The sequence below is a fragment of the Lolium perenne genome, chromosome 2 (genome assembly GCF_019359855.2).
Source record: "Lolium perenne isolate Kyuss_39 chromosome 2, Kyuss_2.0, whole genome shotgun sequence".
NCBI classification, from domain to species: domain Eukaryota; kingdom Viridiplantae; phylum Streptophyta; class Magnoliopsida; order Poales; family Poaceae; genus Lolium; species Lolium perenne.
Window position 1 is genome coordinate 98,345,987 of NC_067245.2, and position 14,260 is coordinate 98,360,246.

Below are 14,260 nucleotides of genomic sequence, written 5' to 3' on the forward strand. Positions count from 1 at the left end.
GATCAAAAGCATGTGCTCATGTGGCAGCCCCCTCTTACTGAAACTTCATTAACATGGACATATGCAGCAACCTCACCAAAGTACTGTTTCTTGATTAAGAGATCTTTCATACTTCGCAACTTCGCCCTGTATATTCTTGCCACAAGGTCTGGACGGTCTTGTGGCGTCTGCCCGGGTTCAAGTCTGGATGTAATCTCCTCCCAGTGTGGGTTGCAAGTCATCGTGATGAAGTAATCCGGCTTCCCAAACCGCTGGACTATCGCCATCGCATCAAGGAATCTTCGTTGCATGTCTCGATCACCTCCCGGAAAAGTCCGTGGTAGCACGATTCTCTTTCCAACCTCAGAACCACGTGTCTCGCCAGCATCAATAACATCAACAACACCCTTAAGAAAAAAATCAATCAAAACTTCATGCTCAGTATATTCATGTGTGATAAAACCTAGAAATCTTAATTATTGGAGAACATTGTGGTACCTGGTATAGTTCTGCACGAATGCGCTTTTGATTTTTAGGCTTGGAGAAGAAATCAAGTCTCATTGTCTCCATCTTGATGTACATGTCAACAGCCCATTGCTGGAATCCCCGTGCACCGAACAATATAATATTAAAGAGTCCTTTTCTGACTTGTAGCTTGAAGCAGTAATACTCCCACAAGCGACAAATTTTCGTTTACCTCCAGTTGCATCATCATCCTGATCCTCTTCATCATCTGCAAGATGGATCAAAAAATGATTAATCGTTGATCTCCACTAACAATGAATAAAATATGAAACATGAAATGTGAAACACGTTTGTCAGCACGGGGATAATTACCTGCTACCTCATCTGTGTTTTCTTCTACCTCATCTGTGTTTTCTTCTACCTCATCCGTGTTTTCTTCCAATTTGTACATTTGAACTCTGATGTACACCTTGCAAGTGTTCATGCTCGTTGTCATTCTGGTTCTCACAATGAACGACCTTAGGTGTGTCATCCTGGTTCTTTGATTTTGCAACTTTAGGTGGTTTCTCATATGGCATCCAACGGTTCCATCCCGTCTCCCCTCTCGGGAAGAATAATGGATACGCCAAAGGATCATAGCAACCATAGTAAGCTCTAATAAATATAGGACGGTCCCCTTTGCCATACACCACAACTTGCCTATCAAAGGTATTTTGTGGGTCACTCCCCTCAACCCACATCGCGGCCACAGGAAGCTGTGGGCGCATTGTACCTTCGTTGGTCCAGCCTTATATCTGTATTTAGTGATATCCTATATTCGTCTAGGTTCGGAACAGATCCAATGCTCTTGAAGGTTTGCACATACGGGTTATCCTCCAGTATCTTCAAAATCGCCCTTACGATATTGATATCAAGATCTGGAGACCGCTTAACTCTATGTTCCAAGGTTTCATCCGTGTCATAGAAGTAGAGCTGGAGATGTCTAGGTCCTTGACCGCCAGGCACCAGATCGTCCATCTTATAATACAATGCCCCTTGTGCACGAAATGTATACACCCCAGTTTTTGACGCAGTGCTGACCGTCTTATCCAGGGTGACTCCAAGGCTAGTGAAGGAGAAGTGGCTGTTGAAATATCTTATGTGCTTTCTAAAATATTTTGCATCCTCATCAACCTGACTTGTAAACAACCGTCGCAACTCTTGAGGAACTTCAGGGGTAGCTATCTTCACCTTCCCTTTTCTGCAACAGAAAGCAGGACCCTCATATTGGATCCTCATTGCTCCACAATGTTCGCAGTCTTTTATTGGCTTCAAAGCATGATGCTTCCTTGGTAGATTGTGGTACACGTAGTCATAAGGATCATCATTCTGGTTAGTCGTGGAAACACCATTTGTCACTCGGTAGGAATCAAACACATCGCCTGCCAAGACAAAATAAGTAGGAATAAAATAGGCGCCAAAAGGCATATTGGACTGCAATAATGGTATTCAGTGATTTGTATTAGTTACGTGTACCACTAAAAATCCTGCACTCATCATCATCATGCATTGTTGTTTTCTCTTGTAATGTGTCTAAGTTCTCTGCAGGCAAGTTGTGTTGAATTGTCTCAATAATGCTTGATACACCTCACATTTGTACATAGACAGTGTGATTATTTAATTTACCTTCCAATGTAGCACCTTGTTCAAATGGCTCTAAAATGCCTGCAGGATCGAACTCATCATCGCTGTTTGTGTCAACTCGGTCTGTAACAAATTGCATAAATATTAGTTAAAATGGAGATCTGTGAACTGCACAATTAGATTACATGCATACACTATATGCATGTGGCCAGCAGTACCTGTTGGGTTAGTTTTACATGGTTGTGCTTGCATGTAAGGCGTGCAATGTGAGGTGATCAAGGGCGAAGAATTTTCCCGGACTAATTTCTTATACTCCCTTTTTTTGCGCAAGCATATTTCCTTCTCACCATCTGTCATTGATGAGTACCGATCCCTTTCACGTTGTCGTTTCTGATCAGAAGAATCACGTTGTCGTTTCTTGCTGCAATATTCACTTTTTTCAGCGAAGCTCTTTTGTCCATGTCCTCCTATTTTGCAGATCTTGTCCAGATTTCACATGAGAGATGAAAGTCAAATTACTGTGTAGCCAATCACTATGATCTCCGTCAAGCATTCTTGAGTCGCTGCATTGCGTGGCAGTATCCCTGCTACCTGAAGTAGAAAATAGGATGATACAGATGAAATGAAGCTCGCATGAAGCAGTTACGCATATTTTGCAAAATTTTCTGAATAGAGGTTTATGTACCATTTGCAAGTGACATGGTTACGTTGCTCAATGGGGTAATTTTCATCGGAGATACTTCTGCATGATTAAGAGCAGTCCGAGTTGCAGCATTCTTTCGATGGCGAGCTAACTGCTGCCTCTGTATATAGTCAGCTTTTTTCTCGTCAGACAATTTAGCGTACCAACTTTTAGCACTTTGATTTTTTTTGACCTCGTTGTGTGTTTGATAGGCCAGTACCCGAGTCACAGCCATCATATTGCAAGGTAGATGTTGACGATTGATGAAGAGAAGCATTACTGCAGCCCAGAACAGCTTCAAGACATGTGAACATCAAACATTGTTAGAAGATTTTGAAGATCACGTAAAAAAAATGCAAAAATGGCATGACAGATTATATTACCAGTTATATGGTTTGGTGAACCGTCTGCATAGATTATATTACCAATTATATGGTTTGGTGAACTGTCTGCATAGGTATGCTGAACAAGTGGAGCCATGTCTACAAAATTGATTGTAGATGATAATTTAGTATTTGCATTAAAAAAAATGCCACATATATGCGCGAGTAAAGAACACATGACCTGGTGTTTTGTATTGCAGCTGGCTGACTCCGGATTGTGGAGGATCTGGTGTATGACATACTGTGTTATCGTTTATGTTTGCATCCGTTGAAGGAACCTGTTTTTTAAGTTCTCGTGCTTGGCGCCGGCGTTTTGCAATTTCATCTTTATTTTTTGCATAATACTCTCGGTTTCTCTGCCTTTTGGCCTCTTTAGGATCTGCAGTCATGACACAATTTACTATATGTCGAAATAATAATAAGCGAGTTGAAAGCATCAGTCATTGTTAATCACCTTGATTCTGGCCGTTGGTGATGTCTTGAAAAGGGGTGCGCTTTGACGCTGACATGTTTAGTGTTGGCTTACACTTTTCGTAAATGTAATTGATATTATAGAATACCTCGTCCCTGTAAAGTTTGCAATAGAAAGGAAAATGAAAAAAAAATTGGGAACTCAAACTAAACCTATACGGTCCAAGAACTTCATTAGATGGCCCAGCTACGCAACATTCAATAAGCAGAATACACGGTATGTTCTCTCTAATTGTGAATGGGGGCCTGAAGATGCATAATAAAATCAGTAAATATGAGATATGCTACATACTGAAGCAAAGATGCACACGATACAGTTGACATCAATGTAATCCTAGTCGAAAGCATCAAACAGTAAGCGTGTAATCATAAAAATTCAATCGCTCATTTTGTCCCTATTAATCAAGCATATCAATCATCTGCAATAACCAACAGAATTGAAACATGTTTGTAATATTTAAATGGAAATTTTGATGCATATTTAAATTGATAATATGTATAGGATTCTGAGACAGAGTTGGGACATTATCGATCTAATCAAGCATCAACATACAGCATTACAAACACCATAAAATGAATCATACAACTAAATCAGGTTAACAGGGTAATGAGGAGTTGAGGCAGAATTAGTAGCAAACAGTAATTAATAAGAAAACTAATTGAGAAGTAAAACAATAATGTATTTTGTGAAGAATGACCGTAGCTCTCAGTGAGACATTCAGATAATCAAGTAACCAGAAGAGAGTAGATATGTCCATATTCTCCATGCACATGTTTGGTATAATTGTTACACACGTGATACACTATGCACATGCACTTATTCCTGGTTTGAAGGGGCATTGGTAGCAACAACAATTTAAGCTTAGTTTGGTAAAGTTTACATGTAAAAAAAGTTGGAACTTGATAGGGGGATTAATTTTGGAGGGTAAACAGAGCAGTCAATCATTAACTCAGCCTTAGTACAATAGACTCATGGCATAGTATATATATGCAGGAATAAGCCTTGGTACAATATGCAGATCGATTAGGCACGGAGAGGAACTCTAAACAGCACATGTGAGCAGATGAAGGTACGACAATCAAACTGTTGAGAAAAAGGAGAATACCGAAAAAGCCGGTGGAATTGCTCACAGAAAGAAGAATATCGGAAAAAATGACAGTAGAAAGTAGAAACTATGGTACCATAATGGCCTAAATTGTAAGGACCATTCTTATTATGAATATTACAGATGCATAACACTATCTAGGAGGCTACAGATATGGTAAAACATATATATAATCCAGACAACATGGTATTCCCATATTCAAATAGGTATCATGAGTTACTTTATTGAAATATTTGGTTGCAGGAGTTCGCTTATGTATAACAATATATGTAACTAAATCCACGTCATACAAAATTGTATAACGACTGTCTTCTTCCTCCTGAATGGAGCATCGGCGATTCCGTCCATAAATATAGATTAACTGGGGTTTGTGTCTGATCGATACCAAGCTAGACTCATGGGCAATTTTGTTGCATACCGTATGAAAGTATACAACCCTATACAACATCGACCAAGCTTTTCCGAAAATACATCACAACCTACATGAACAAAGACTGAAATTTGAAGGGGAAACTGGAGGTTCAAAGCATAACTTTCCGTTATTACTTGACTCCCAAAAAAACAATTACAAGATACAGAATCTAGAAACCAGTGTTCAGTTTTTTATTTTGATTGAAGAGTATTTACATATTTAGCTATAAGAACAATTGAGCACAAACTATGCTAGGGTACCGAGCTCGTGTAAACAGGAGGAGCAATTCGGATTTTGTTCATACGTACCTTCAGTAATATCTATGATTTCATATCAATTTTTCTCCAGAGACTGAAGTTTCAACATGGGGCGATCAAAGGAAACTAAAATCGAATTATATATCCGTCCATCAAATAAACAAAAAAAGGTATCACTAAACTGTACTTTGTATCCACTGAGATAATTTTACACGGTAACACCACTACGAAATGGATGCACACAAAAAATTTATTGCAGTCTCAGATTCTCACCATATTGCATTTGGTATTTCACCTTATTGGGAGGTCACACAACTTTCTAACTGAGTGATTCATCAGCTCTCACTGGCTCGACATATTGTGATATTCTAGAGGTAGTAGATATGCAGCTGGTAGTGCATTAACATCTAATATTTGGATAACAAATTCACCATTGTTGTATCTAGAAATCGGATAGATGAATTACCAACAAATTGGGATATACAGTTGACGGTAAGAATTGATATCAATTGGCTACTTTCTCTACCTTGCACAATATCCCATATACTAATTCATACAGCTGGGCAATCATATTTCTCACCTTGGCCCGCACTGGTGGCGGCAGCGAGGGTCCGCGCTGGCAGTCGGCGATGATTGCCGCTGGTAGCGGAGGCGACGGGTCGCGCTGGAGGCGGCGCTCGCGCCTAGCAGGTGAGGGACGAGCAAGCGGCGTGCGGCGTCTGTGCGAGCGGCGGCGACGGCAAGCGGCGGCGGGCGGCGTGCGACGGCGGCGGCGACGGCAAGCGGCGGCGGCGAAGCGCGGCGGGCGGAGCGCGTATAAGTAGGGACGACGGCAAGCGGCGGGCGTCGGGCGGCGGCAAGCGGCGACGCGCAAGCAGCGGCCGGCGACGGCGACGAGCGGCGGGCAGCGAAGCGGCGGCGACGCGCGAGCGGCGGCGGCGACGGCGGCGACGGGCGGCGAAGCGGCAGCGACGCGGCGACGCGGCGGCAAGCGATCGCGACGGCAAGCGGCGAGCGGCGACGGCGGCGGGCAAGCGGCGACGTTGGGCGACGGGCGACGTTGTCCAGGGATTACGTCCGGGTGATTAGCGTGCGACTTATTAGCGAGGGGGAGTTGTCAGCCTGGCTGTTTTAGCGCTAATCGTGGTGATGATTTGGAGCGTTAGATGTCCATCTGATGGCCGTGTTTCGTTGGTTCTGCCCCCTCTGTGCTTTTTTATATTGGTATAGATTTATATGTACAGTATAATTTATTCTTTGTTTTTTTTTCAGATGTTGAGCTGCCCAAATTTGACGGCCCCGCATCGCAAAACAGAAGTCTCGCGGTCGACGTCAAGTCGCGCGGCTAGAACTGGGCCGTCCGCGCGAGCGAAGAACCTTCGGATCGGCTGCTGATTAGCGCACGCCGTCCTTGATAAAATAATGATCTGAGTCGTGATGGCACTGAACACTGATTGATACGTGCATGACAGACTCGTAACGCAATTAGTGACTTCAGTTCGTCACGCTCTATGTAAGCGGTACTAGGTGTGCACGAAAATTGAAAACGAGAAATTCTCTTAGCCAAGAATAACCGTTGTGGCTGGATGGCTAGGAGACATCCAAATTAGAGAGTTTAAACCCTGGGTTTGATGTTTTGGTGTCTCACAAGCAAAATATATTTTTTAATAGGAGGTGATGTTTTCGTTGATAGCGAGATGATGTGATGACTTCGTCAATTTCAAGATCTGTCGGATTATTTGTTTGGATTTAGTGTCTTAGAAGTTCTCATAGAGGTAGGGTGTACGCACATTCATAGGGGGTGAATGTAATGTACGTATTTGTGAGCATCTGAGTTTGTACTATATTTCATAAAAAGAAAATTCCCTCGAGACATGGGGTGAGTGCTAGCCGCCACAATAGAGGACCTTGCCTCATCCTTTTTTTGCGAAAATCCATCAATGTATTAACAATCATTCATATTAGTACAAAGAATCTAAAAAAAAATTGGTCTCGCCTCATCCTTTCTTGCCACCGTGGCAAGATTTTTGAAGAAGGCATGGAACTCAAACACCGAGCGCCGCACCACCACGATACCATTCCAAAGGGGAAGAAAAAACCAAAAAAAAAAACGATTTACTACTATGAGGAGCGAGATTGGATGACCTTGACTTTCTTGGTCGAGATAGCCTGCCCTAGAGCCCTGCGCTGCACGAGGCCTCCCACGCCCTCGGGACCAACTTAGCTTAGGATCGATGACCTGACATCCGCCTAGTTGATCCCCAAGCCCTATGTAAGTACCCTCCACCATCTTTCGATACCGTTCCCCGACAATCCGGCGCCCATAAGAGGCCGAAGTGTCGCATTACCCGACCTCCTTGTAACCCAAGCTAGCTATGCAATGCTGCAACTCCCACACATCACTGACTTATTACAACCCTAACCACAATTACATCAATGAGGCCTCCATGTTGGCATGCCCCGCTTGGTACTCAGTCGTCTGTCCCAAGCGTAAAATCAAGATTAGTTGTACTCCCTCCGTTCACAAAAGGATGTCTCAAGTTTGTCAAAATATATATGTATATGCAGTAGATGCATGTAAACTTGACAATGTTGAGACATGCTTTTGTGGACGGAGGGAGTATTACCTCCTCCGTCCTAAAAAGAGGATGTTGCAGATTTGTCTATATATATATCAATACACTAAATCTCGTCTAGTTAAATGTAAATTTACACAAATCTATGTCTTTTTTTTTCGGGGACAGAGGAAGCAGATGAATCGACATTTCTAGTTAAGCACTGTAGATATACGAATAGACGTGGCATGTGAGGTGGAGGGCGGTCGGCGGAGCGCGGCATCCAGACGCCCACATACCCGTCCAACTCAGCAGATCCCGTGCAAGCCTCGCTGCCATGTGGCGCCCACACGCCAATGGCCCTTTCCGCGGTGCCAAGTGACGCCACTGCTTCGATCGGCCAGAAAACCCTGACGCCCCCCGCCAATAGAAAGCCTGGCAGGTGGCCCCTCCGGCTGCCGCTCCTGAAACCCGTCCAGGTTCAATGAACCTAGGCTCCCGCCCGAGCTATATGTAAAGCCCCATTCCCACCGTACGCCACAGAGAAAACACACGAGTCAAACGCATTCGCCAACTCGGGCAACACATCCCTGTGAATTTGTTGTGAGGGTGCGGAAGGATTCGAGCGCGGCATAATCAATGGCTTCCGCTACTGCTTCCATCTCGTCGCACTCCATCGCCCCACGCGATCTCAAAGGTGAGGATGATTCTTCTTCTTCTTCAGCTCTGCCTTTCGAATTTGTAGTTTCAAATTTGTGGCAATGATGGTCACGCGGTTCGCATTTAGTCAGAAAGTTTGATAAATTTTGGTCTGAATTTTAGTTTTTTGCCATCTGCTCGCGCACTTCGTGATAAAATTACGGAATTCTACATATTGAATTCATCCGCATTCGCCCACAAGAAGCAATTCGTCTGAATTTGCTCCCTGCTTTTGCCCGTGCAGCCGTGAGGATTGGAGCCGTGAGGCAGCAGGTGGCCGTGGTTCCATCGGCCCCGGCGGCGAAGAGCCAGCGCGCGAGGGCGGTGCGGCCGCTGCGCGCGGCGGAGCCGGCGAGGAAGCCGGTTTCTGCCTCTGCTGCCGCAGCGCCGGTGGCGCCTGTGGAGGAAGAGGTGTCCGACGCGGCGTCCGTGGACTACGAGGCCCTGGCGCAGGAGCTGGTGGGCGCGTCGCCGCTGGAGATCATGGATCGGGCGCTCGACCTCTTCGGATCCGAAATCGCCATCGCCTTCAGGTGAGAAACCACGCACAGCTCATGTATTTTATGAGGTCTTGGATCCTAGAATACGTTGCTGGATACCACACGTTTCGCTGCGTTACCGTTAACGTACGCTAATCTCCTCTCGTGTGGCTCCCGTGGGGCATCTCGGTATCTTCAGAACGAGTGGTCGTGGAGATTCCTGGTATTGCTAGGCCGATCCTCAGCTGATAACTCAGTACGCTGTACGCGATTGTGATCTCAATGGCGGGCTTGAGACTTTGAGCCTTATGCTACTACTGACAAGTGGGTCTGCAAGATTGTGATCTTCATAATTTATAGCCACTTTTAAATTTTCCTTATACATTTATCTAGAAAAAAATAAGACACCAATTTTTAGATGGAGGTATGGTATAATTTTGCCACGAGTGAGTATGAGTATTAAGATACTTCTACGAAAAGGGGCGGGTCGGGTCCGGTTGGCAACTCCACTTCCTGTTTGTTGATTAATCAGCGAATCTAGACACTTGAACGGAACTGTGAGGACGTCTAGGTTCATTTTGCCCGTTGTCTCAGACCAAGAGCTAGAATTATGGCCCACCAGCCACGCACAAGCGGACAGAACCAACGCTTGAATATTACACGGAACAGAGAAAAGCTTTGGCGCGAAAGGACGATAGCAGCCTAAATAGATTCCGTTACGTATTGACCTCACTTTTTGATTCCAATCCTTTATTAGGAGGACAACCGCATTGTTGCTAGCAACTTCCCAAAGGACGAGACAAGGAATGAAGGAAACGCAATTTGTACCTGCCGTGTAGTCTTGGTACCAGCTATAGTACTCCTCAAGATTGCTGGTTTTAGTTTGTTCTTATGCCTAACAAACAGGATGGATATTAGAGTCATATAAAAAAAGGAGAGTTATTAGAGTATCATGACACAAAGGCATGACTACACACAAACAACAGCAGCATCTACTATTCCGTAGTGTATACATGAAGTAGAGTACAACATTGACAAATCTTTCATTACATGCACAAGAAAGTGTTTGCCGTTTGACTGATGTCGATTCACCATGAAATGTGCAGCGGAGCGGAGGACGTGGCACTGATCGAGTACGCGAAGCTGACGGGGCGGCCCTTCAGGGTGTTCAGCCTCGACACGGGGCGCCTGAACCCGGAGACGTACCAGCTGTTCGACAAGGTGGAGAAACACTACGGCATCCACATCGAGTACACCTTCCCGGAGGCCGGTGAGGTGCAGGACCTGGTGAGGAGCAAGGGCCTCTTCTCCTTCTACGAGGACGGCCACCAGGAGTGCTGCAGAGTGAGGAAGGTGCGGCCGTTGAGGAAAGCCCTCAAGGGCCTCAAGGCCTGGATCACCGGCCAGAGGAAGGACCAGTCCCCTGGCACCAGGGCCAGCATCCCTGTTGTACAGGTTGATCCTTCTTTTGAAGGGCTGGATGGTGGAGCTGGTAGCTTGATCAAGTGGAACCCTGTTGCCAATGTGGAGGGCAAGGACGTGTGGACCTTCCTCAGGACCATGGATGTCCCTGTGAACGCCCTACATGCTCAAGTAAGTTCTATTGCAGAGGTGTCATTTGGGGATTTATATCTAGACAGGTAACTGACCATCGTGCACTGAACTTTGTGTTTCAGGGATACGTCTCCATTGGATGCGAGCCGTGCACCAGGCCCGTCTTGCCGGGGCAGCACGAGAGGGAAGGGAGGTGGTGGTGGGAGGACGCCGCTGCCAAGGAGTGTGGCCTCCACAAGGGCAACATTGAGAAGGAGGGCGCACCCAAGGTCGGTGTCAACGGCAATGGCTCGGCGGAGGCCAGCGCTCCGGACATCTTCCAGAGCCAGGCCATCGTCAACCTCACCCGGCCAGGGATCGAGAACCTCCTGCGGCTCGAGAACCGCACAGAGCCGTGGGTCACTGTCCTCTATGCTCCCTGGTGCCCGTTCTGCCAGGTACAAACCGAGATCGCAATTTCAAGCTGATTTTCATTTTCCACTTGCATCAGAACCGAGAGCTATGGTTGCTGAATCGATCTTGTGATGCGCTGTGTTGTGCAGGCGATGGAGGCGTCGTACATCGAGTTGGCCGAGAAGCTGAGCGGCTCAGGCATCAAGGTGGCCAAGTTCCGCGCCGACGGCGAGCAGAAGCCGTTCGCGCAGGCGGAGCTGCAGCTACAGAGCTTCCCGACGATTCTACTCTTCCCCAGCCGCACCGCGAGGCCCATCAAGTACCCATCCGAGAAGAGGGACGTCGACTCGCTCCTCGCCTTCGTCAACAGCCTCAGATAGGGTGGTCGGGGAACAGGAGAACCATCGTTCTCTGCATTGTACTGTACTGGCGGCGTCTAGTAGGCACTGTATAAGCAAGAGAACGGTTCAAAATATCAAATCAAATGTTGTAGACAGGGTGGGGAGGCAGGGACAGCGTCAAATGAAAGCTCCTCCATTATAAAGGGCTGGGATTTGTGTGTAGCTGTAGTTAGCAATAAGGGGAGATTTGTAAGGGTTTGAAATAAGAGTATAGTTATGAAAGTTTTGATCGGAGGCTTTACCTAGAATTGGCAGCATATCACTTACTTTCACTCGTAAACCAAATATCCATTTAAGCACCATCAATCACGAAGCTTGGAGGGCTTGTCAAATCCAAATTACTAGGCGTCCTTTTTTTACATGGCGTAACGATTTCTGCCCCCTAGGCTGTGTATTCATATCATATTGGGCAGGTCTTAATCCTAGCAGGAACAGCAAGATTTGAGGGAATGTGCAAATGTTCTTCAAGAATGGCCTTGATAGGAGAAAGGTCGAGACCTCCTGTTCATAATATAGCAAGGATCTCAGCTGTTCCGATGAATGATCAACCTGATGATGCCATGGCGGAAGATGATCAGTGATAGAGGAAGCAGGAGAGAAGAATATGTACAGTATGTTGGAATAGTAGATGCTGAATTAGAAATGCAAAGAGCAAAAGGCCCGTTTTCAAGAACCTTTTTTTTAACCGGGATAGGCCACGAAGAGCCTGGATACTGCATTAAACATAAAGCGGTGTGGTACAAAATACATAAGGAACCTCCAAGAACAGGTCCCTAGCTTTTACAGAATAGACCCTGAACAAATAGAAGAAAAAGCAATCGGGTCCTCCGACACCGCAGGCGATCACAGGACCAAGCGACGGCCGTCGCCACCAGCACCGGGGACTAGACCAATTGGGAGGATGAGCTCCGCCGCGAGTCCACGATAGGGCCTCCGCTGGTGGTTGGAGAAAACCTGACGCAACGCCGGCACCAGACTCTAGAGTTGCTGCCCGCCAGGATCAAAGGTCGGCTGCCAATCTTGGGCCACCGAGGATGAACTCCAAACAACCGCAGTATCACGAACTCCCCAGCCTCTCCCAACACCGCAGAACACTTCAGCTAGCTTACTCTTCTCCTCGCCTCCACGGCCAGCCAGAAGAGAGAGCGGCATCCGCGAGCTCCAGTAGCAGAGAAGACCGATGAACCGCTTATTGAAGAAGACCTCACCGGGTCTGCAAACCACGCCTTGCTTCCACCTCGGAAACCTGGCGCCATGCATCGCCGGCGACTGCCTGATGCCACGGAAAAGCATCAGCACAACTAGCCTCCAGAAGATGGGGAAGATGGCCTTATTGTGGGAGATGCCTAGCTTCATCATCCTCCCAGCCCACAGCTCTAGCCACCAGAGCCGAGCGCACCTGATCCAGTCGATGAGATCCATCGACCTACTCCCAATCTCCACTAAGGGTAAACCTACACTAAAACATGCCCTAATACTACTATCGGTGCCCTTCCTTTGCCTACTCCAGCCTGATGGGTTCGTTACATGAAAAACAAAATATTTTTACCATGAATAAGAACAAAACCAAGATCCAATCTAGGAAAAGCCAAGATCTAATCTATGAAGATCGAAGCAACGAGATAGATGAGAACTTACCCTCGTAGCTCCAAAGCCTTAACGAGATCAGATATCGTGGTTGATGTAGACGATCGTTCTGGTGCTGCAATCCGGCAGCACTTCCGTACTCGGTCACACGTACGGTGTCGATGAAGTCCTTCCTCTCCCCGTTCCAGCGGGCAGCGGGGGTGTGGTAGATCCCCTCAGAATCCCAGCAGCACGATCGTGTGGTGGTGGTGGTGGAGGAGAAAAACTGCAGGGCTTCGCCAAGCCGGTGTAGAGTTGTGGTGGAGGAGAGAGGGGGCGGCCAGGGTTAGGGTTTAAGGGATGGTGCGCCCCCTATCCCCTCCCCTCTTTATATAGGGGGAGGGTCGGTTGGGGTGGCCCCCCACACCCCAAACCCATCTAGGGCCGACGGCCAAAGAGGGGGGAGTTTTCTCCCCCCCAAGTCTTTTCCCCTTTAGGGTTTTGGGGAACCCTAAGGGTTGGCCGACTTGGGCCTTGAGGGGCTGTGTGCTTAGACCATTAGGGCTGGGATGCACCCCCTCGGCTCATGTTGGACCTCCTAGGGTCGTGGGCCCACTAGTGGACCCCTTGGAACCTTCTAGAACCTTCTCGATCTTCCATCGGAAAAATCCCGAACTTTTCCGAACCGCAGAAATCAACTTCCCTTATATGAATCTTATTCTCCAGACCATTCCGGACCTCCTCGTGATGTCCTGGATCCCATCCGAGACTCCGAAAAACATTCGGTCTCCATCTCATATTCCGAAGCTACTATACAACATCGAACCTTAAGCGCGTCACCCTACGGTTCATGAAATATGCGGACATGATCGAGACCCATCTCCGATCAATAACCAATAGCGGGACCTGGAGATCCATAATGACTCCCACACATTCAGCGATAGCTTAGTGATCGATCGAACCATTAACATATGATACTGATTCCATTTGTCGCGCGATACTTTACTTGTCCGAGGTTTGATCATTGGTATCTCCATACCTAGTTCAACCTCGATACCGATAAGTACTCTTTACTCGTACCGTGGTATGTCATCTCTTGTGACCTTGTCACATGCTTGCAAGCTAATTAGATGACATTCCACCGAGAGGGTCCAGAGTATATCTATCCGTCATCGGGATGGACAAATCCCACTCTTGATCCATATGCCTCAACTCATACTTTCCGAATACTCAAT

General features: G+C 46.7%; 1 protein-coding gene across 1 annotated transcript; it reads left to right on the forward strand.

The window, feature by feature from the left end:
- Positions 1-8,457: 8,457 nt before the first annotated feature.
- On the forward strand, positions 8,458-11,707 carry LOC127333356 (probable 5'-adenylylsulfate reductase 1, chloroplastic). The gene is made up of 5 exons (XM_051359747.1): positions 8,458-8,630; positions 8,877-9,165; positions 10,218-10,704; positions 10,788-11,102; positions 11,208-11,707. Exons 1-5 carry the CDS (start codon positions 8,573-8,575, stop codon positions 11,436-11,438), a joined length of 1,380 nt encoding a protein of 459 aa, XP_051215707.1. The 5' UTR covers positions 8,458-8,572; the 3' UTR covers positions 11,439-11,707.
- The last annotated feature ends 2,553 nt before the right edge of the window (positions 11,708-14,260 follow it).

Bases quoted from the DNA above. Each gene is read 5' to 3' on its own strand.
- LOC127333356 (XM_051359747.1), top strand. From the start codon at position 8,573: ATGGCTTCCGCTACTGCTTCCATCTCGTCGCACTCCATCGCCCCACGC. The intron at 8,631-8,876 runs GTGAGGATGATT...TTGCCCGTGCAG, and splicing joins CGCCCCACGCGATCTCAAAG to CCGTGAGGATTGGAGCCGTG. The intron at 11,103-11,207 runs GTACAAACCGAG...TGTGTTGTGCAG, and splicing joins CCTGGTGCCCGTTCTGCCAG to GCGATGGAGGCGTCGTACAT.